This window comes from Anas platyrhynchos, chromosome 8, assembly GCF_047663525.1.
Source record: "Anas platyrhynchos isolate ZD024472 breed Pekin duck chromosome 8, IASCAAS_PekinDuck_T2T, whole genome shotgun sequence".
In the NCBI taxonomy this organism is placed as follows: domain Eukaryota; kingdom Metazoa; phylum Chordata; class Aves; order Anseriformes; family Anatidae; genus Anas; species Anas platyrhynchos.
The window spans coordinates 24,407,866-24,432,075 of record NC_092594.1 but is presented as its reverse complement, the minus strand read 5'-3'; the positions used below and the strand labels follow the sequence as shown (position 1 = coordinate 24,432,075).

At 38.6% G+C, this 24,210-nt stretch overlaps 1 protein-coding gene across 6 annotated transcripts in view; it reads right to left on the bottom strand.

The window, feature by feature from the left end:
- The window catches only part of COL24A1 (collagen type XXIV alpha 1 chain), a 150,412-nt gene that overhangs the window by 104,063 nt on the left and 22,139 nt on the right, over window positions 1-24,210 (bottom strand). For 4 of the 6 annotated variants that reach the window (XR_003498782.2, XM_027463007.2, XM_027463013.3 and 1 more), the window contains exons 2-7: window positions 21,672-21,736; window positions 15,935-17,220; window positions 8,203-8,256; window positions 5,095-5,148; window positions 1,509-1,562; window positions 437-490 (exon numbers count right to left, since the gene is read on the bottom strand). Coding sequence is in view for 5 of the 6 variants with exons in the window: in XM_027463007.2 (XP_027318808.2) it covers window positions 437-490; window positions 1,509-1,562; window positions 5,095-5,148; window positions 8,203-8,256; window positions 15,935-17,220; window positions 21,672-21,736 (1,567 nt within the window). In the remaining variant the exon portion in view is untranslated. The remainder of the gene's footprint in view (window positions 1-436; window positions 491-1,508; window positions 1,563-5,094; window positions 5,149-8,202; window positions 8,257-15,934; window positions 17,221-21,671; window positions 21,737-24,210) is intronic. The other 2 variants (XM_027463008.2, XM_027463012.3) reach the window with 1 other exon arrangement.

Sequence of the window (24,210 nt, the reverse complement as noted above, 5' to 3'; positions counted from 1 at the left end):
TGGCTTCTTTTTTTTAGCAGTTCTGGCACACTCTTGGAAAAGTAGTAAACAATGCAGCACTGAAAGATTGAACACCAGAACTACTATTCAATGAAAGATCTTTATATCCCAAAGAACTTTTCCTATATTATGAAGTACACAATAAACAAAATGAAAAGATTTACTGAAAATGGAACACGATCAATTTTCAAATGGCTGTATCTTGCAGGCACACCCACACTCCCATTCTGTTCAAGTAGGGGCATGCCATGCCTGCCATAATCTGTTTAATTTTTACAGAAATTTTGCACTGATAGCCCTGGAATCTCATACATTTAACAGTACCAACAGCAGACAAAGCTCATTCGCTTTCCGTTCCCTTAACCACAAGACGTACTTCTGATGACTGTGCATTTGAGGCAGGGAAGCCTGTGTGAAAAAGGAAACAGGACCTTACCTTCTGGCCTTTGATCCCAGGTGGGCCTTGAAAGCCTATTGGGCCTGGATCACCCTGTACAAGAAGAATATCCAGAATCACTGTTTCATTGGAACATGACCTAGGGCTATCGATATTTAGGACTTAATATCTTTGCATTCTTGGCCATTTGGTATGAAGAAGTAAATATTTTATTAGGCATGGATTTTTTTTGCTTAGAGGAAAAAAAAAAGAATAGGCTACACTTTTCCCAGGTGCTACCAACTGGTACTTGGGCTGAAGAAATTTGACTTGGGTGAAAAATCAAGAATCTAAAAGAAAGAGAACTAGAAAAATGCCTGTCCATCTGATATTTTTGGATTATGAAGGCATTATACATACAACTAGGTGTAGCTGATACTTATGTATGGGTGAGCTTTAAACTGTTCAATAATATATCTGTGACAGGTTGGGCTCCTGCCACAGAATATACTTTGAGTTTCAAGTGGCCATATATAGCTCATAATACTGGTTAGATTGCCAAAAGTACAAGCTCGCTAACTTAAAATAATGTTGCTATTTCTACAAAAGCAGCAGTTAAATTTCTTGCCAGTGCATCAATAGAAACTTTTCTGAATTTTGCTCAGCATTTCTTTAACATTGAAAATACGTATTTGTGAATGTTAGGATTCAACAAAATTTACACATTAACAAAGAAATACTATTTTACATTCACATCAGCAGCTAGTAAGTAAGAGTTATTTGTTAACTTTTACTTTGTTACAGATAGTATAAGTCCTGGACTCCTACCTGTTTTATACTTAGAACAAATATTCTGCAACTGAACTAACAGCAAATGCTCCTAATAAAGTTTTTCACAAATACAGGTCACTCTAAGAACTAGTCTAACACATTAAAATGTAAATATGCCATTAGATTTTAGCATTATCATTGGTTTTAAGGTTTCATATGTAATCAGATGATTTGTAATCTAAAAATGAGTAAGCCATAAGCTTTCAAACACATTTCAATGAAGAATCATTCTAAATATTTATACTGAATACTTCCACAAAAAAATGCAACAGATAAAACTTATAAATAATTAAGATGTTACCTTTTCCCCACGTTTTGCAGGTCCTGGGGAGAATCCTGGGTCTCCTTTAGGGCCCTATCACAGAGAAATTAAGCTCTTTAATATTATCAGGGAAGAGATTTTTTAATTATGTATGTGGAAACAAATGTTTTCCACTGTTACAGCGAGAGAAGTGGGAATGTATATATAAACTGTATTTATTATCACTGAAAAAGTTTTGGAAAAAATCTGTAAAGCATGATGACAAATTATGGTAATTCACACTGAAAGAAGATTTGTATTTTTGAAATTTCATGTCACAACAACATTTATTACAAAGCTTTTATTTGCAACTTGTCTAGCAATACAGATGTCAGTGTGTCTGTATTCACAATTATAACTGAATATATGACCTGTTCTTGGTTTTGCCTGTAAAGCCTTATTTATCAAACAGTAAATGGATACCAGTAGAGCATGCTGTTATTACAATTTCTGTGAAACTGTATTTTAAAATCCTTTAATTCAGAGTAGGCTTGTTTAAATCTGTTCATTTACTTCAAATACTTACCTTTCCTTAATTGTGTCAGTGTTCTTCTCCGAGTTAAAGGCTGCTTTAAAGGAACACATGTTTTCAGCAACCATTTTTATTCTCACAGGTATTTCCATTAGTTTGTCCATAAGATTAATATACTTCTGCACAAACCCTTTAAAAAGGCACATGTGAAGCAGTCCTGCTAAACAGGATTACAGTAGTCACCTGGACTAAAATGCTTTCCTCAGGACCCACCACTTCAGGACACCACATATTCCCCAGTACAATGCAAGATTACCACTCTATATTACTGTGCTGATTTAAACTCATCTGGGTCTTCCTCACACTCACCACCTACTCTACCCAGTGCATACGTTCTGGAAGGACAGAGCTGACACCATGGTGGAAGGCCCCTGTTCATTTACAAATCATTTCCTAGCTGTTCATCATTCCTGGGCAGAAATTACTGCCTGCATCTAAAACTAGGCCACAGAGCAGGGAAGAACTCTGCCACACTGATCGCTACTATTCCACAACCTTGGTGCCAGACCCTTTGAAAGGAACAGTTTAGGCCATCCTGGGGACAAGGTACAAGACCTGCCAGCCATGGCTGGAGATCTCTAGCTAGCCAACACTCCTCTCATAGGGATGTACAAAACGAGCAGTGTGAGGCTTCCTGACAGTCTGCCAGTTAAGACCTGTAAAATAGTTTAAAATCTACATATTTGAACTTTATATTTAAATTTTATGTACATGAAATGCTACTGGGCCTGATACTCATCTTGCTTTCATTACTGCAGATCAAGAATTATCCCACCACAGTTAAGATTTGTATGTGAAGCCATTGGAGAAACTGAGCTTGTTGAATACTAAAAATAAAGCCTAGAAATCTTTAAAAACAAATCTTTACTGTTAATTTGTCAGATAAAACATGACTCTTTAGCATGGTAAGAATTTTGTTGTTGTTGTTTTGTTTTTTAAAAGTATTTTCCAGCAGCTGGTTTACATTTTGGAAGGTAAGTTATAATATTCCTTGAAAAAATCCAATCAGTCTTCTGCTTCTATTTTCCAGTGCAGGAAAGCTTATTAAACTAAGAGTGGAAATAAAAACTAGCAAAGACCCACCAGCACCAAAAAGAAAATACACACACACAAAAAAATAAATCAAAACAAACAACCCAGCTCCCCCAAAACAAACAAACAAATAAAAATAAAAAAATAAAAAAACAAAAAAACACAAGCCTTCTGACAACTAAACTCACAGCCTTTCCTTTCCTCTATAGACATAATTCCTCATTGCTTTTAATCTAAAAAGCAAACCAGCCATTGTTATGCATCCTTTTCAAATTTGGATTAACATATGACCAGGTCAAGATGCAAGGATAAATAAAGCACATCATTATTTAATCCATGTAACACCAGTGTAGTTAGAACAGCGCCAAAATCCACAAACTTGATTTTCTTGACCTAACTCTTTTTCCTGAGAGCCGGAAACATAGTTAAGTTTCTTAAGTATTTTAAAATGACTTTAACACCCTCAATCAACTGTTTATCAGAAATTGAATGCTGAGGACACTTAGCTATTGGTAAGAACTGCTAAGCATATGTTCAGGGTGGAATCTGGCTCTTCATCTGAAAGGATCAGTAGAAACACTGAGAAGGATATTAGCTAATGTTGTTCCATGCTTCAAACAACTGCATAAGGGATGTTTCAACATAGAAGGGAAAATGCATGCATCTCAAAGGTAAAATACAATTCTGCATGAAGTTACTGCCAGAAAATAATTGCAACTCATCTGTTATGTGTTAAGATCAAACAAAAGTGTTCATTTCAGCTTCCATAGTCAGTATAGGTCAACTGGATCTTCACAGTCAATTCTTGGTGAGCACCTGGTTAGTTTCTTTTCAGATAAAGGTATTTCAGAAGGTACTTGTACTGAAAGGGTAATTTATAGTCCAACAGATTAAGACGAATGCTAACCACCTAATGAAATGTGTGTGTATACATACCAATATAACTGCATCTGTGTGTGTGTGTGTGTATAGATATGTGCATATCCACACAATTCCTTCTGTTTTTAAATTCCTGGAGATGGCTACATGACTGATCAGGATTATAACTCAGTGGGGTGGGAAAATCTGTTATCAAACAAAACCTACAAGTAATTGGCTACAACTATTTTCCTAACAATGTACTCAATTGTCACAATATTTATGCTTGCTGTATAATAAACTATGCATCTGAGCTTAACTGTTCCTATAAAACTAGACAGTAACAAAAAGACATAAATAGAGTTGCTTCTTTTTACAGTGTTTATCACTGAAAGCTTTATTAAGTTTCTTTTTATGTCCTCAAGTAGTTTCTAACACCTGTCATGACAGGTCAGATTCCTGCCACAAGGAATCGCACTAAAACAAATCATGGTTGCTGTTCTTTTTTCCTAACTTATCTATCAAATCATTCAAACTAAATATGAGTTGAAGGCATTCTGCAATTGCACAAATCTGTCAAAACTGTTTAAAGGGCCTTATGTTACACAGGTTTGAAGGGTTTCTATTTGAGCTTCCAGGTATCATATTTTTTCTTCAGTTTTAAATATCATCCACACATTTAGAGAAAACTACTATATTAATCAAGTGATAATGTTTGAAATAGCAGAGTATTTAAATACGAAAGGTTGGGTACTGACACACAAAAAAGGAATTTATAGAGAATGACTCAGTCTTTTTTCCCCCCTTGTTCTTTTCAATCAAGACAAAAAGATTACAGCAATTAGATGTTTATTCTCCATAAACTCCAGCTTATTGAAGAGGCTGAGCTAATTTACAGAAACTCTTTTGGGAAGCACAGACTACTTGCATGGGTAATAGTTTCCGAACCACCATTCTGCACATAGTTTTTTATTCCCCAAATAAACTTCTATTTTGTTTTGATTTTGATTGATTATATTTAATTAAAAATTGTTTACAGTAATAGTCTCCATCTGTAAACCAAAGAAGGCCAATTGCTTCAATTAAAGGAACCAGTGCTATGACTTCCAAAAAGTCATTAAGAAGCTCATGTATTTACATGGCAACATAGATAAACTAACTCACCTTTGGACCCGGCAATCCTGGCAAACCTGGATTACCATGTGGTCCTGGAATACCCTGTAAAAACAAATAAAAAAGAGAGTGGAATTATTCAGCACACCACTGAACAACTGAAAAGTTTTGTGAATTATTTTACTGTATAATTGTTGCTTTTAGAAGCACTGTTTGGGATGTTCAAGGGATTCTCAAAAAATGTGCATATCTTCCTAAAAATGAAGTACTCCCCCCCTTCTTTTAAATCTCTCTTTTATATTTCTTTTATCATCTTCCCAAATCTGAACAGGTATTTGGCATGCAGTCACTGCAAAGTTGCTCTGCAGCTGCAAAACTTGGAAGCATTGAATTAAAGCAGAAAACACATGCACAGGCACCCAGTTATAAACTGCAAAAAGAAGGAATTGTAGTAGTTCTCACTGATTTAAGGGACAACTCAAACAGGAGCATTCCATCTCCTCTAAATAAATCATCACAGACAGAAACCCGTCTGATTCTCCCACAGCTAATGTAGAAAATGGGTTTGTTGCCAAAATAATTTAACTAAAACCATTCCAGGAACAGGCTGTCTAACCAGGACTATCTATATCTAGTTAAAACACCATCCAGGATAAGCGTCCATTCCCGCAATACACTGAGTAATCCTCAGTCCACGACAAACTGCGCATTAGGGAAAATATTTTTGCAATGGCTGTCAGCAGCTATTTTTCCAATAAAACTGGAGGACCAAACTGGTGAAAATCTATCTCTGGTAAGTCAGCAGTGAAACTTTCACTGAATTTACTAAGGCCAAAATTCACCCAAACAATTCAACAAATAACAAAAGAATAAAAATCTGTTTCATCTCTCTCATAGTCTTAGTATTCTTAAAGGAGATAAACTCAGCATTTATTTTTTTCTTCATATGACTCTGAATTTAGCAATTATACCTTTCAGTAACACTGAAAGCTGTATCTCTTAAGCACTCTGTCTTACTAATGACAATGTTGACAAAACTCCATAGAAATACTAATCTCTCAAACAGCACGTGGGATTAGCTAGACTGCTGGCAAATTGGAGGCTCTCTCAGGGATTTAGGAGAAAGGAAACAAATAGAAAGTGCCAATGGAGCTCCAGCGCTGAAGTGGCTCCTAACTTTTGCTGCTTGCAAGAGTCACTTGCAAGTTGGAGCACAACTGAAGATGTGCTGCACCACAGAGGTGCAAAGGTATCCTGGTGGAATGGGAGGCATTAGGGGAAGTTGATCTCATTGTTGATTAATTCTGAAGTCACTGGAAGTTCATTCTTGAAAAACATGGAACAAGCCAAAAAACAAACACATGCAAAACCAAAAACCTTCAGTGTCAGATGTGGACTTCACCACAGAAACACAGAAATCAAAATCTGTTTTTAATGGCAATCTCTGACCATTAATCAGACATTGGTACCGTGCCCAAAGTCTTCAACCCCTGTGAACTTCTGTCAATATCAGGCTTGGACACGTACCCAAGAGACCTTGCAGAAGGCCCAGGCAATGCAGCTCTGCACTCTGCTGCTTTCCTTTGACACCTCGAGTCACATTTTCATATCACAAATGGCAGTTCACGCAATGGAATACAAAGTCACAGGGCAGACTTGTACATGTGGAGATTAACTTTGCGTCAACAGGGTTTTACATGCTTTTTGGCTCAAACTACTCTGACATACCATGTCTTTTCACTAGCTGTACTTGCTTGAATTTATCAGCATTAGGCAAAGTAAAGAGCACTGACATTTCAAAAAAAAAATAAAAATATATATATATATATATATATTCCTTTGCTCAACTACTTTTCCAGTCTTTCTTGGCCCATATAAATATGTATTTTAAACTCTGTGGCAGAATTGCTGGTAAATAATCACCTTGGCCATTTCCTTACTTCTCCAGGTACCTTACCATAAATGATGTCTCCTTACATCAGAAAGGATGCCCTACTCAATAACTAATCCAAAAAACTTGCACAGTAGAGCACTATGCTCATAAGTCCTCTACACCTTAGAGGACTTGCAGCAATAAGGACAGAGCAGGAGAGAGATCTCACCAGCAGACATGGCTTTAGACGCACAGGCAACCTCCAAAACAAAAGCAACTTCAACTTGTGAGGGCTGACTTGGGTATGTTGGATCCTGCCTCCAAGGCAGGAATGGCCACTTAAGCAATACTGTTTGGCAGTATAAAAATCTGAGATATAGGTACTGTCAGCTCTTATGTAGCAGGATAATTTGAAAAAAGAACCCAAGAAATTAAGTCAAAAAGATATGTATTTGAAGAAATTGCTTTCATTTTATACTTTTAAGTGTGTCTTATCCACTCTCTTACCTCCAGCTGCTCTAAAGCGCTCATTCAGTCTTCTGCCCCCTCAACCAGTGCACTTTCCTACCCAGCCACATCAAGTTTTGAAAGCCAGCAACGTACAGGACATTCAACACTTTGAGTGACAGCTTGTTTAAATATGCTCCAAAGGCTGACTCAACACTACTCCCTCACATTGGCTAGGATTTTCATATAAACTGCTCCCTTAGTTCCTACTTTCCATTCGGCTAGCTTAGGGTGCTACAGCATAACCGCTTACATCCCCAAATACCATGACCCTAAATCTTCTACATAACAAACGCCTATCACCCCTTTTATCAAGCTATTGTAACACAAGAGTCCAAAACAGATTACTGGGAATTATTTTTCAGTCTTGCAGTGGTTAATTTTGTATCAACCGTCTGCTCCTCTGTGGCAGTGATACACATTGCTCACTCCCTCTCATTCCAAATACAAACGAACGTGATCTTAGCCTGCAAAGCAGCAAATGGAAGCAACATGGAAAAACAAGAAGTTAGTACTGCAAGCAACAAAGGCTAGGTGCAGGTGTTAACAATACCCCGTGTACACACCCATACACAGGATGAACTATGCTGAAGGGTCATGGCAGAAGAAAAAGTTGATTAATTTGCCTTATTTTAACCTATCTACCAGAATTACATACTTTCATAATCAACAGGTATATGAATAAGCTTTTAAATAAAACAAAAAGATGTGAACTCCAACTCGAATTTAATTGTCATTGGCCTGTGCAGACCCACACAAGAACACAGCTGTTTACTCACCCGAGGACCCCTCTTTCCTGATGGACCAGGTAAGCCTGGAGGACCTGGAGGACCCTGGTGACAGAAAATCAAAACAATTAAGGCTAAAATTCAGCACAAGGACAGTACCACAAGTCTGAATCAGACCAATTCTTCTTGCTGATGACTTTCCGGTAGTAGAAGCCTCTCTAGTTGAAAACTGATTCCCAAAGTGCAAGCACATGTGTTTTTAGCCTTGCTCAATATCAGATCATGTTTAGAAATTATTTTATGCCTCAGGAATTGGAGACAATCTAGATTAATACAAATATGCTTAAGCAAAATTTACAAAGGAAGGAGAGCTAATGCTCACGAGCTAGAAACATGTTTAATGTATTTCAAAACAAAGAACAAAGGATAATTAAGCCTTTTTAATAAATACACTGGCATGCCAAATATTTTATAAAAGTCAGATAAGTAATCATGAAAAACGAGATAACCACTGCACAGAAAAGACAGACATGAAAAAAAGAAACAAACACGGACAAATGATTGTTTAGGTTCCCCAATAACAAGCTTGGGATACAGATAACTGGCAACGTGTTCATCCTTAGTTTCACTTGTATATAAATAATATAAATTACTTATATATATGTATATAAATTATATAAATCACCCAGGCTTCCTCGTGCTCCTGTGTTCTGCAGATTCTGCATCTTCTCACCTGAAAGCCTAGGTAAAACCCTTTGAATATCATCCTGCCCACCCCCAGACAACACTGCTGAAAGCTGGCAGGCATACCAGAGAATATCAAAAGGTCATGCATGGTGACTGAAATGAAATGGCCAATTTGCAGGCTTTGAAAAGAAAAGCCAGCACGTTTTTCATAAAATAAATGTGTATATTTATAAAATAAACCCTTTGAGGTTTTATTAACAACAAATAAATTACTTTATTAAGGCAAAACTGTATTTTTTAAAAACCTAAAGTTTTAGGGAGGTGACATATCTTTTACCTTGGAAAGAACATCACTGGCAGAGAAGAGAGTGCTGATTATAGGCTTTAGGAAATACTAAGCCAATTACCTTCATTTAGCCAAAATACGGACTTCTTTGCACAGTTCTGGAAAAAGAAATCTTATTCTGAGGAAGAACAGCAACAAAAAAGATTTTCCTTTCCAATTAATCATAGTAATCTTCAGAGACTTTTTTTTTTTTTTTTAAACTGGACAAAATTCAAGTGATAAAATCTTTCACTTTAGAGGACAGTTTCAGTGTTCTGGACTCAGTAAGATCCCACTGCATTTACTCACAAAAAAATCTGCTAGAGCCACACTAATATCTCCTATTAATTAAATGAAAATTAATTCTAAGAAAACAGTGGGAATTTTAAATTGGAAAAACTAAGTCTTGTATTAATATATGTCTAGCTGAATCCTGGAACCTTGCTGACTGCCCCAAAACCATAAGAATTGGGAAACATCTGGTTTTGGAGCTAGCCCTTGCAACAAATGTGGATTCTCCTGTAAACAAATTATACTTTTTTTTTTTTTTTTCCCAGGCTGGCAATTATGGCCAATGAAAGTCTCAGGGAAATTGGGCATCAGCTTGGGCAGTAAGACCAGATGCCTTGACTCTCTGAAGTGCTGAGCACTGGCTATTGTCACTGGGCTCCGCCTGCCAGAAAGTTCAGTTGGCACCCACAGCACAAATAATGACTTATACAACACAGAAGACACTTCAAGAGCAGTACTGGTAGCATTCCCCCAAAGTTACTGTCATAAACGTGATAGCTGTTTAAAGAAAGCTCAGTGGTAGGCAGGGACAGTGCAGAGAGGCAGCCCTGCTGCAGCCCTAGCCCACACGTGCACCTCTAAACAGCAACGCAAGTCTTGCTCTGTACAAGGAGATACTACAACAGAGCAAGACTCTGAATATTGTTCAATGCAATATTCATCCTACCTGCAGTGCAGGTAGGGAACGTATGTATGCCCATCCTGAATAATGTTATGCAGACACAAACCACATACGGGTTGTGCTTCCATTCCCACATAATTTAGGTCTGTTACTGTCCCAGGAAACAAGTCGTGGTCATAAAGACAAACTCTAACATCATATTTTTAGCTAAGGGTATTCACTATTCACCCTGATTGCATAAACACTCACTAGCATCCTTATGCTTTTCTTCAGTTAAAAGTTCCTTGTAGCGTTTAAGAGTAAAAACTTCGCAGCAAGCTCTTCACCTGGCATTCTCGTCAGGAGAGTTCCAAAAACACACCTCAGACAGCACAGGGAGTTCCCACCCTGCCACAGCTGGAATAACGCTTTCTGATCTTTCCTCTCAAATTGTAAATTGAGATATATACTTTGTTTAGAAAATTATCCTCTGGCTACAAAATGAAATATACCACATTTTTCATTAAGTAAAAATAGTTTTAACTAGCATACGATCTTTTGTGGCAAGAAGTTCTTCTCAACGCCTATTTCAGACACTCTACGTTTCCATAAAAAAAAAAAAATAATCAAATCCACCTTTTTCCTCGCAGAAACATGAATGCATACTTATTGCTATCTCTTGTCTTTGCTGCTGATTTACTGAATGAGGACAACAGGAATGTTTTTCCTTACTCAATTCCTTTCTTGATATATCTTTTTTAATAGAGTCTGCTTTCTTTGCAAAAAAATGCTTTGTGATTACACTAATTCATGAATAATTACCTCTCTTCATCTAAAAACACAAAAATGAAGCAAAACTAATGGAGGAGAAACTTTTTGCTACACAGTAGGAAAACACATTCTGTTCTCACAATCAAGCTCTCAGCAAACCCTAGAAATAGCAAAATAATTTGAACTATAGAGCCAAGAGTGAATAATGCATTCCTCAGGCTTTCTAAAACAAAGTCAACTGTTGTTGACTTTGAAGTCTCTGGTTAACAATAATTAACAGTTAATTGAACAATTGAACAAATACTTGAGTCTTCTTGCAATCCTTCATCCTTAAGATGTCTTTTTTTTTTTTTTTTCCTCCAAGACCATTTTCTCTACAGAAAGCCTTTATACCTGTGCACAAGGACTAACAAACCCGCTTGCTGAATGCATCTGCAAAACATTACCACTTAGAAAATATGCAGTGGGAAATGTCTTAATGACCTTATTCTACAAAGGGTAGTCCTACAAAAGGCATCCCATTGATTTGTGCCTTGATCTTCCATCCTATTAAAGGATATTTTAACTTTTTGTGAAGCAACAGTCATAGAACTATAGTTAAACACTTCTCAAAGCATTACCTTGCTATATCGATGCAACACATTTCAAGGAAACATTATTGCCCCTCCCAGGTGATTGATTAAAGCATTAGCAAGGACCCTCCTTGACCACAGCATCTTTCTTACTCCTTAACCCACAGTGGCTCAGACTCCTCAAGTTACGCAACCTCTCAGCTGAGAGCAGACAGCACACCACACACCAGTCTTCCTGGAAATGTTATTGCAACTAATTGTGAGAAGCTATTACACCCCATACACTTCTTCAACTTGTTTAAGCAACAGCAAACTTCAAGTCAGCATGACTTTTAATAGTAGCTAGGAAGCAATTTATGAATACGGTAGACAGGCATCTCTCAGGCATCCACTTAAGCTCCTGAAGACAACTTCTTCAAGTGAGTCAGTCTCTCTTAAACCAAGGAATTAGTCATTTGTTTGAATAGTTTCTCCTCCAACTGCTGCCAACAGTAGTAATTAAACAAACTTGAAGCAATTAAAAGTGTTAACGTTTTTGTACTTGACATTTTAACTACCAACAAAAAATTACTACTTTGGTAAACATTACAGATGCAGACTTTAAATCCACTGCTTTAATAGCATCAGCTTGCACAAAACAGATGAAGCTTCTCTAAGAAAGATGCTAGGAGTTATCATCCTTATGAATTGTGAGCATTTAATTGATCTAATTGAGGGGAGAAGCTCTAGTTGTGACTTCATCGTGAAAAAAATAAGAGTAGATCCCACACTTCCAGTAATTTTCACTACCTTTTGAAAGGTCCTCAATGAGTCCTCACTGAGCATGCAGATTTCCTAGAATATTCAATCCAGCCTTTCTATGGATGCATGTGCAGTTCTTCCAGCCTGTCAAATGGCTGTTGGTATGTTTTTGTTTATTAAATTTATTTAAAGACAGAACTCAGCACATGAAAACTGAGGACAATTCTCTCAAATGTGGTCTTTGCATACTCAAACCAGTAGAAAAATAGCCAGTCTCCGAAGCTCATCACTCCTAGTAATGAATACAGGTTATTACTGTAATGCTTGATGCATTCTCTAGTTGTACTGTAACAACACCCTAATACCCTCATCTGACTGCCTAACCAATCAGTCCCCCATCATCTGTTTGTACTTTGATTTCTGTCATATTGCACTAATAATGTGATGTTGCACTAAATGTCACCCCATCAGTTTTGGGCCATCTAGAATTCAGATTCTGTCACTCAAAATTATTCTACCTACATATAGCATGCTCTCTCTACCTTTTCTAAGCATTAATTTTTGAGCAATCAGGATTCTACCAAACATGAACATCCACCTATTTTTTTCCTCTTGCTTCATTTGAATTTTATTAGAAGTGATACACAAAACACACTTCTCTTCCCCAATGCCCTAGAGCAGGCAGTCACTTGTGTAGGATTAACCTCCTTTCAGTACAGCTGTTGAAGGCTTTCTCTGCAAAGAATGCTACAGCAACCAAAGCAATGTCATTAACATCAGAGGAATATCCATGGCTTTGGGTTACAGATTAAAGCTTCTCAAGATTGCTGTGGAGAATATAGGAAAAATGTATCAGCTTCAGGTGAAGTAAAAGAAATGTTTAAATAATTAGGGTATTTTTTTTTTTCTAGTAAGAAAAATAAAACAGTAGCTTAACTTTTTAACTGAATTAGCAGATTTCCCAGCCTGGGCAGGGAACTGTGAGTGTTACCTGCAGAGCTAAGATATGTGAAGGTAATTAACTGCCCAGTACATCCCCTGGTGCTAGGGAGAGCTGCAGCAAGCAATTTTGTTCAACTGATAAATATACTGAGTGAAATCTCAGATGACACTATTCTTACTGCTTTTTTATTTAGCACCACATTTAGGATGTCTAAACTTCTGCCCTCTTCAAGGGTTCTCGGCCTCACACCTCTTGTCTGTAATAAGAGGAACTCGTCCAAGGCTCAATTCTTCCTAACGCAGGGACTGCATTTCCAGTTCCTCCTGGCAGTATCTCCAGACTACTTGTTCTTACCAACCAGATAGCCTAAGAAACACAGCATTTTGTCTCCTATCACTTCTCCTGCCAGGAGCGTCTTCATAACCCAGAAAGCTTTTCCAACAAAGAAAAATAATTCCTAGCTCGTTTCTCAGGGTTAGTCAAATCCTGTGCAGCTAGGCAGGCTGATGCAGTTATCTGCCAGCAAGTAACTGAAATTGGCTCTTCAGCTCTTACTAACCCTTCCTTTTAGCCATGTGGAACTATATATCATGCAACACGATATATACATAATATAAACAGCCTTAGCACTGTGCAATTAAGAGTATCAGTTGGAAAGTTAAACAGTTAAAACACACATTTTTTTATCTCTCTTTTTTTTTTTTAACCTTCATACATTGCCAATACCACGTGCAATACAAAAAGGAGTGGCTCAGCAGATGAATGGAGCAACTTTCCCTCTAAACTAGTGGTTCAGGAGACCACACTGTTTCACTTTAATTTTGCTTCATATTTTTTGGGGGGATTTTGGTCATTGCAATTGCTAGGATTTTAATCAGTCATAGTACTTTTGAAGAATTAGATGCCCTTTTCCATATGTTATCCATAAACGAAAGCCTGAATTCTGGAGCCCTGCTTTGTAGTGATGGGTGAATTCCACAGCTGTGGGATCATGGAACACAAGGGGCCTAATTATACAAGGCAAGAATCAGTTCTGGTAGATGATTAAAAGCTAACATGAAGCTGAGGAGTTTAAGAACCACAAAAGCTAGTTCTTGCCTGTCAACTCTAATAGAACGAACATTATTTTTGCGTTGAAATCTTGAAAGAAGGTTCAAACCAACCACAATATAATGAAAGAAAAAGAAAGGGGGTTTCATGCCTCATCAGAACTTTTTTCTTCCCCTGCAAGGGAACTCTGCAAGTTCCTCACTGTTGCTTTTTTATGATCTTCACTGATAAGACTCTGTGGGTACCTATGTATTAAAGGGTTAGAGCCATGCAGATAAAACCTGGATTATCACTGTCTTCTCTCCATGGATGTACTAGGCTGAGAAAGGAAACCAAAAGCACCTCTGCAAGTCTAACGACAGTGACAGGCGCTGTGCCACACAAGCTGCACCAAGCACATTACAGAAATCTTCTGTGGAAAAGCCATACAGAGGGCTTTTCTCACTTTCACAACACAATGCTTCAGCTTTGCTCAGTGGCTGCTGCTGGCCCTTTCAGCTGAGCTTGTGCCCACAGAGGTCTAGACCTAGCTCCTGGCTCTGCAACAGATCACTTTTAAGACCTTGGGCACATTAAATGCTGATCCAGCAAAACATTTCAGCAGAAACACACAATATTCACTGCAACAGACTATGCCAAATGCAAGGTCTGCTGTCACTAACTTGTAGATGAGAAACTTCTGCATCCCATCTGTAAGAGAGACATTGATAGATTGACATCACATTCAGAAGAAATTAAGCAAGAGCACCCCTCAACTAGCATGAATTACTTGTTAATGCATTTCTCAATTGTGTAACAACCTCTCTTGGCATCAGGATTCTGGTTAGAGTAAAAATTGATTTTTTAAATAAGTTGTCAGCTGCTGACTACACAAAATATTTTTCAGTGCTGAAAATATACTTGCAATAAGTTTATGGACACATTAAAGTGTATATTAAGGGCTGCTTGACATTTACCAAATTGCTTTCCAGTAATATTCACATAAACGCACAGAAGAGAAGAGCAAGTAGAACTACCTTCCCCACGTTATAGTTTAAAAAAATTTAAACAAAGACTTCTGCAGTAACTACTATATTTCCCAGACTAAACATAAACTGCTGTTAAACTTGCCTGTAGCATCATATACATTGTTCCCACTTTTATGTATTAAAAAATACATGGCTTTCACGCACACAGAAGAAAGGACAAATTAGTGCTATTAAAATCACTACTGTGCATTCAAATCATTTCAGAGGTGGCTTACCCACTAATTGAAGAGAGGCCCCAGAGTAATGTAAGAGTTTAAACATTATTTTGCACCCAGCTTTCATGATCCTGCAACTGTGGGTTGGGAATGGTTTTACTGATCTAGATTCTGCAACTGGTCTGCTTCTGCCATTACAAATGCTGATAGGATTGCTCAACTGAGAAAACCATGTCATTATTCCAAACAGCTTGACTGTTCTTTTCATGGATCAGTGTCTGTCTGTGTACAGTATGAATTTATCCTATAATTTTATTAAGTGAGCTGTATCCATAGTTGGCAGTTACAAACATCTGGCTGCATTCCAAATTTTAAAAAAGCCTGGCTTGCCTATCACTTCACCAGAAGTGAATGCCTATGTAATCTGCCAGTCAATAAAAATATACAACACTTAGGGCAAAATTACATGTGAGACACACTTACTGCAGACAAACATTTGTACAGTACAGTTGGGAGAAATAGCAGTCACAGCATGGCACGCTCTGCAAAACTTATTTTAAAGCCTCTTTAAAAGGTATGTTGCTTCATTACAATAAAGAGTGTAGTAAAGTTAACTTACAGGAGGTCCAGTTTCCCCCTTTGAACCTCTGATACTTCCCATTTCAAATATTTTGTCATGATCTTCATAGCCATAAGCATAATTATCAACATCAATTTCATAATTGTTTTCCATGTGATAAGACTTATTAGGGGAAGAAGGTCCATTTGATGCTAGACTGAGTTGATTATCCAGAGATAGGTCAGCAGTCAAACTGTACAGGGTTGTGTTGAAGACTCGCTGCTTTTTGGTTGGTTCACCTACATGCTGTCGTTCTTTGTCCATTCCATCGCTTTTAATTTTACTCTGTTTTACAGGAGAGATCAGAGAAGGCTCACTTTGTCTGTCTGCGTCTTCTATGGCATTATGTGAAGTATTTTGATATGAACCCATGGGTTTTTCAGTAATGCCTCTTCTTATGCTTGGTTCCTGCTGATGAAGGGGCAGACTGACCTCCTCCTGGAGTTCTGTTTGTGGCCATGCTTCCAGCACAGGTTTGGCCTCTGCTGAGACATTTCGTGATTCCAAGTAATCTGGTAGAGAGTGAATCTGAGCAGCATTAGTAACAGGAATGTTTGATACTCCTTTCCTTCTGTAAGAAGGTACATCTTCTGACTGTTTTTTCTCACCCATATTTTTCTTTAAAAAAACATCCAGCCCATCTGACACATGTGGAGCTCCTAACTGAGATCGATACGTTTCAGCCTGGCGACACTGCTGTTTCACATATTTACAATAGTTTGCAGAGGCTTCTGCAGAAGGAATAATATCTAGCTGGCATATAACTCCTTCAAAGCTGACAGAGTGAGAGTTCATCCTTCCCAGGGTAAATAAACCATCCAAAACAAACATCTCCACTTCAAAATGTATTTCCTTGCTATAGTACTTCTTTCCACACTCAGCAAATATTGAGACAGTCTTATCTCTAATGTCAATGGCAAACAAATGCCATTGTTCATTATGAACACTGTATTCAAAGTATACGGACTGCTTCCCTCCAGTGAACACCACTACTTTTCTTGGTAGCAACTGGACACCAAACTGCAGCCTGTTCTTGTTCCTAATACTGAAAAGAAAAGCATTATTTACTCTGTAAGAGTACAACCCAACCAATATGGTGAAACGATGCCCTAGATTTGCTGGTATGACTTGAGCGATGGGGGACTCAATATGTGCATCACCAGTCAGTACAACTCCTGCTACAGTCAGACGAACCCCCTGAGTTAATGGCGATGCTGAGGGCACTGTTGTCTCTGAAGGCTGTTGAACATTGCTCACGAGGCCTAGCTGATGAAGAACATCTACTGCTGTAAAAAGAAATAAAAGCAAGTTGTTGATTTTGTTTGCAAGCTCAAATTCAGATCCATGTAAACAAATGTACACACAGCATCTTAACAAATCTGTGCTTCCTAAAGCATAAATACTGCATGCAGCAAAGCCTCCAAATCCCTGAAGTAATGTACAACAAACTTCCATATAAATCAGACAAATACAATTAAAGCCAGCTTTCCTGATGAACAAAATGTAACTAAAAGAAAACACTCATGTAATGCCCACTGGAGAGTAATTCACTTATGAAACTGAAAAATCCCCAGTGCTGTCCCACACCAGCTGTCTGAGGCAATTCAGAATGGTTCTCTCCATTCCGACTTCGAGTAAAAAATTAAAGCCACTTTCCTCCAAAAGGAGAAATAAATGGTCAAGGATGAGTGAATTCATTTGCTATTGCCTAAATTAGATACAGACACACTGGAGCTGGTGTGCCTAGACACCTTCTTCCGTCAGGATGAATATGAAGACCCTATTTTAAAAATGACTAGCATTATTTAACAGTCGCACTGATGTTATAAGCCTAACTGTGAAGAGACTGGCACTACCCACAGTGTTTAGCTGAGAATGTTTTTTAATTTTTTTTTTATTTTTTTTTACTGCATAATTTGTTCTTATATTAAGTAAACAAAGCTACCAAATGACATAACAAAAACTGGGAGTAATCAACAGAAGCTAAGGATGCACTGCTATCTTAAGAGAAAAGAGCAACCGAAACAAACAGATGTTCAATATTTTAGTGGAAAAAAGGTTTCCTTTCCCAGCCTTCCCTTCTTCTGTTTATTGAATGTATTCATTGCAAACTTTAAGGACAGACAGATGTTGGCTTAGTTTCAGTAGTAAATTATGAAAAGAGCCTGAGACTTCCTTGAGAGTGGTTTATAAGTTGGAACCAAAAGCATCAACCTGAATGCACTGTGCATCTTGAAAATTAATTACACACCTTGTAGTGTTTCTAGCCATGTTAGAGATGTGCAGGCGTGCCAAGATTATCCTGGCGGGCAGCCAGCCCAGCCAGAGGTACAGGGAAAGCATATCTTTGCAGAAAGTCACGCGTACGCCAATTTCTCAAAATGTTCTGCCTCAGAGCAATTAATTTACTAGGCTATATTTTAATCTGTCGTACTGATAACAGAGGTCAGGTTATAGAAGAGCTTCGAAGCAGAATACTTCTGCTAATGAACCACCACACTTTCCCAGGACCCCAGTCCTGCTTGGTCTGAACATAGTTACACAGGAGAAAGCTCTGCATATGTTACCCTTGTGAAAGCTAAGGAGAAACACGGGCCTGAGCTCTGGGCAACACAGAGGTCTTACACAGGCAAATAATTCCCTGAGGTTCAGAGAGACAACTCCAGCACTGCTGTGCGCTGGCTGAACCAGCTGACTGCGTGCATGAGAATACACTGCACCATGAAAGCCAGTCAAATCTAAGGATTTCACACTTCTAACCTGAGATATTCAGCACGTATTTGTAAATATTTGAAATTAAATAGTCCTATTTAAAAATAGCAATGCATCTATGATCTCTGTCCAAAACATTATAAATTGCAGAATAAAGCATCCAGCCTCTCATGACAGAAAACAATCAATTTTAAAGTGATATTAGAGGATCACTCCTAAACCTTAAACTACGAATTTTGACAGTTCCAATCTGAAAGCAGCACATCGTTTAAAAGTTATTTTAAAAAAGAAAAAGCATCCAGAGCACAATGAGAAATAAAACATTCTCCACATCCTGCAAACAGATCCTTGCTAACAATGACAGGTCTTGAGAAGGCTCAATGCTGAGAAATGCTGTGTGAAAAATAACAGCAAAAGATTAAGTGTCGGATAATTATTCCTTGCTGACTTGCTGCCTGTTAACCCACTGTCAAGCCAAAAGGTTGTTCCAGACTTTTTTGGCCAGTCATTTCACTTCTGGTCCAATTTTTTTTTAAGCTTTCAGAAGCTCTTGGCAGTACATAGGGTTTTGGGAGCAGGCAACCCTCTTAACTCTTCCTCCCAGCTTGACAACCGCAACTTTCTTTACCTATCAGTAGTCAGCTTTCTTTGTTTACCCATGTCTGCACAACATCTGTCTTTGCTTACTGTTCACTGAATGCATTAGTCCCCCAAACTGCAATGGCTCAGCTCCTTGAAAGAAAAGCTGTTTGGGGTTTTTGGTGTGAAGTGCTTTCCTCCCATCTCCTTGGATTACTTTTAACATAACATAATCAGACCATAAAGGGTGGAAAAACATATCATGAACTTGAGCGAAAAATCTTCTGACCCTCTTGTGGCACAAAATAATGCCAAAGAGATAGGTGGGGTGGTGGTGGTATCAGACTGTTATTTGGTAGTAGTGTTCTGCATCACTATTCTGTTCAGTCTCTGATGTTCGTTTTCCACATTCCTTCATACTTAAGACTTCTCTGAAGGTGGGATATTTGGGGTGTTCTCTTCCTTTCAACAATCTCAGTACACACATTACTCACTTTCCTTTTACTGGTAAGGGAACAGCAAGGATCATTCTTCAGTCAGCCCCACCAGAACAGAGGATAATTACTCATCAGGTGATTAGTCATCCCCCATTTCTAGATGATGCTGCATCTGGAGTTGGGTAAGTTAGGACACCTGGTTGCAGCAGATACTCTCCCAGACACCAAGGTTGAGTACTGGCACAGAAAAAACAACCCGACACATGGATTCTGTGTGTCCTTAAGACAAACTCAAAGTACTATTCCTAAAGGCCGAGGCTGTATATCTACACATATTTCACTGAACACAATTCATAGCACCCTACTGAAATGAGTAAGGAAGAGCTTGTCAGGTAAAGCATGCACAAGCTGTCTTGAGAAAATGGCTTCAATCACTTACATTCCTGATGATTTTCAAATCTATGGTTCAACTACAAGACTTCCTAAAGAAAGGTTTTTGGCAGGTGCACTTACTCAGTTACCAGAAGTGTGGCTCTTGAAAAGTAAGTCCTTTATACAGGGATTCAGAGGGAAAATGAGGCTTCTGCACTCATCCCCACCAGTAGGAAAGCAAATCCAACAGAGCTAGAAGGTGCTGGAGCATCTCCAGGGCTAGTGGCCCAGCAGCCTTCACAGCCCTCTCCTAACACTTTTCCAACAAACCAATTCTCAGGCTGCAGAACATGAGAAGCAAAAGAAATTGCTTATTTCTTTGCAGAGGAAACTGGGCTGGAGAAGTGAAGACAACTCAAACCACGTCTACAGACCTGTCTCTCTGGCATCCCTCCCCAGCTCCACTGGGAAGATGCAAACAGCCTCCCTGCCCCAGCTTCTCCCCTCCTGTCCCCGCAGGCCTGGACCACTGCAGGCCACACACATCTGCGGCTGCTGCCCTTGTCAGGCAAGCTGACTTTTTTTTTTTCCCCCTCCTCTGATGCAGAACTTGACTCAGTGACTAGAAAATCTGGGAAAATCCCATCATCACAAAAGCACATGTCCCCCATTTAGCTGAATGTGAAAAAAACAGCAAACAATCTTACCAGGCAAACAATGAACAGCTGATGGAAGATAAAAGTACAAAGAGAAAGGGGAAGCCACCCACCTCCCCAAAAAGAGTAACCATGACAAAAAAAAAAGCTCTCTTATTATATAATGAGAATGAAAAAGGCATTGGTGAGTGTAATGGTGGGAGGCTGCAGAGATATCCCACAGGGCTCTAGCAAAACCTTATCACGAACATGCCCTGACTTCACCATGTGACCCGGCTGTTTGTATTCAGCTGAGCATTTGCAGTTACCATACACATCATCGGCAAAGGACAAGCTACTTCTTGCTTCGTCTGTGTGTTGAAGGAATATGGTAGAGAACTGACATTGCCACTCTCCGTTCAAATAAGAGAGTAAATAGCACATCAGCCTTCACCATGCTGGGACGCTAACATTCCCACAACAGTCCCTAGTACAGGCTGCTCATCTGGTGCAGCTGGCAGATCAAAAAAGAAACAAAAAATAAGACAACCCTATTTCCTCACTAACATCTGCATCTGAATGCAAAACCAAATGAATACACAATTTCACTTTTTGCTTTAATGATTCTAGCCTAGACTAAGCCCTTATTATATGCAGTGGTTTGCTTGTTTGCCCTCAGTAGTGCAAAGGTAACTCAGTCATTGCTTGCCACCCCCAAGGACACCCACTTGCAGTGAAGACACAATCAAAGCCTTTTCTCTGTACAAGACTTCTCTTTTACGAATAGTCTGCTTAAATATGTAAGCAATTTCATGGACAGAAAGTCTGAGTAATTTTCAAAAGGTCATCTTTTCCAAACTGATTACTTTAAACTTTTGCTCTCATCATGCTGCTGCTGCTATTTAAGTCATCATAAGGAACTGAACCTAGGGTCACTAGTAGACATTTACTCTCTTGATCTAGTAACCGTCTAAGCTTCCTGGTATAAGAAAGTGTTCTCACCTTGTTTTGGTGCTTGCGCAACACTCGCAGCTATACATATTGCAATACAAAGGAGGAAGGGCTTCCTAAAAAGGGAAGAAAGAAAAGAACATGTGAGAAAATATGTAAAGTTTTAGGAAAACGTGCAAAGGTTCATACTCCAAGGAATTAGGAACTTGATTCGACATCCAAAACCCATGTTGGGATACTACTGATTTCAGCAAGTCCTGGATCAAAACCTTCAAGCTTGCCCTCACATCCTACAACTTTCCACTGATGCTGAGAATGCGTTTCGCACAGATATCAAGGACCATGGATGCTCTCATATATAGCACATACATTTCACAATGGCTTTTATTAATAATATAACTGCATCTGTTTTATATTTTCTTGTGGCAGCCCTCAAATATGAATGCTGCTACGTAGTAAATTTCTTCCTGGAAAAAAAAGTTACCGTAAAGAAATTAAAAAAAAACACACAAGTGACAAGTTAATGCCTACTACATACTTTTGTCCCAGTGTACCTATAATGTCTCATCACCATATCACATCGTGTACCATAAATTAAAGTGTTGTGTCACTTTTCTTCCTGTATGATAAAGTTTTATCATATTAGAAACAAGATACGCTCTTCAAAGTAAAAAATCCCATCACATTTTGACTTAAAACTTCATGATCTGATAGAATATTAATAACACTCTGGTCTTGCTGATGGTAAAAACAAAACAAAACAAAACAAACAAAAAAAAAAAACAAGGAAGATCAATACAGATGATGAACCTGAGGTTCACATTAAACAAAGATACCATTAATGCTGAATCTGTGGGTTGGAAATAGTCTATTTTCCAACTAATTCACAAATTAGCCAGATTAGCACCTAATCATAATCTTCTTACCAGTGACTAAATCCTATAATAACTGAGAAATCTTTTCTGTTAATGTTAGATATCCAGGCACATACACAATTTTACGTAACAATAATAGCGACGTATACCAATTTAGCAGTGGGAAGAAATATTTCTACAAAGTGATGCTGAGCAGTCACCTCAAGCTCAACTCTCAGCTCAACCCTCTTGCTCACTAACATATGTTTAATATCAAGAAAAATCAATGAATGAGATCCACAGAAAGGGTTTGCTGGACCACACCAGAGTGCTTAAGCATCTGGAGTAAACAGAAAGCATTTGAAAGTAATAAAACTGCAACTAAACACCTGTAACTTAGTACAAATTAATCTTGCCAGTTAGTCAGGTTTGCATGTCAAGAAAGTGCAGGAAGAAATCCTCATGCCTTTGTAGAGGAGTGTACAGTTCAAACAGTAATGGCAGACAAGTTTCTTCCCCCAAGTGTTCGCTGCCAGGTTACCTTCAGCACAGAGGATAATGTATACATAAGCCAGGAAGTAACGCTTCAATGAAAATAAATTGTGCTATGATTTACCTCTATAAAGCAGTATTTAGTGAAAGTCTTAATATTTCTTTCAAGTGTTTGCAATTCAAACATTCCAGAAATCACAGAGCAAAAATCTGTTATCATCGTTTCCTCAGAGAAATAGAGTCAAAGCTCATTGACCTAGGAGAGGGTGGGTTTGAGTACTTACCCTTTTCCACTCAGGCAGCTTTACCGTGAGGCTGTCAGAGCCAAGTCTCTCCTGGTGCACCCCCTGCGCTCCAGCCCAAGCAGCAGGCGGGTCTCAGCCACTGCCCCCCGCCCAGCCGCCCTTGCTGGCACTCGCCTGCCACCAACTGAGTGTTCCCCTGCCTGCTACAAGGAGAAACACCTGCAGCAAGTGCCAGAAGAAGAAAGGAAGCATTACAGGCCCAACCAGTTACCACCTTACAGGTGCTCCGGTTCAAGAGACAATCGGAAGAAGCATGCTCTCCATCACCACCCACTCTCCAGGTTGTGTAGATTATTTGGCAATAACCATCACTGCTCTGGTTCTGATCACAGAAAGGGTGGGGGGGAAAGCCTATGCCTCACAAATCCCTATATGCTTGTTAGGGCACACTTTAAAATTAACCACTGCAGTCCCTAGCTATTCTTCTCTTCAGTCCTTCTCCTGCTAGTTACAAAACTTCTACTGCACCAGTTCTGCTGCTTCTGCAAAAGAGTTAATATTGCCTGTTATCCAGACAACAGGTCAGTTACTGGGCTCACACTTCATTTTTTTTTTTCAACTCTGAAGACCAGAATTCAAGTTCTGGTGTAATTTCACGAGTAAACAGTTTCTGTGTCACAGTGTTTCATCTTGCATCTAGTAAGAAGGTCAATGAAAAAAAGCCTTGGAGGTGGACAGTAGACAGCTGTGTTAGCAAGGAAGTCCAAGTATTGCACCGTATCAGCCATAACTTTTTTTTTCTTTGAAATTTTCTTCTGTTTTCCTATCTTTCATGGACACAAAATGGATTTCCAATTAAAAATAACATGAAACATTTTAATTAACTGAAATCCAAAGCCAGGGCACTCAGAGAACCCTGCCCAAAGTGAAAAGATCACTCGTTAACATTACAACAACCTCTTCCACAAAGTCAGCCAGGGACAAGCTGAGTGTCAGGTA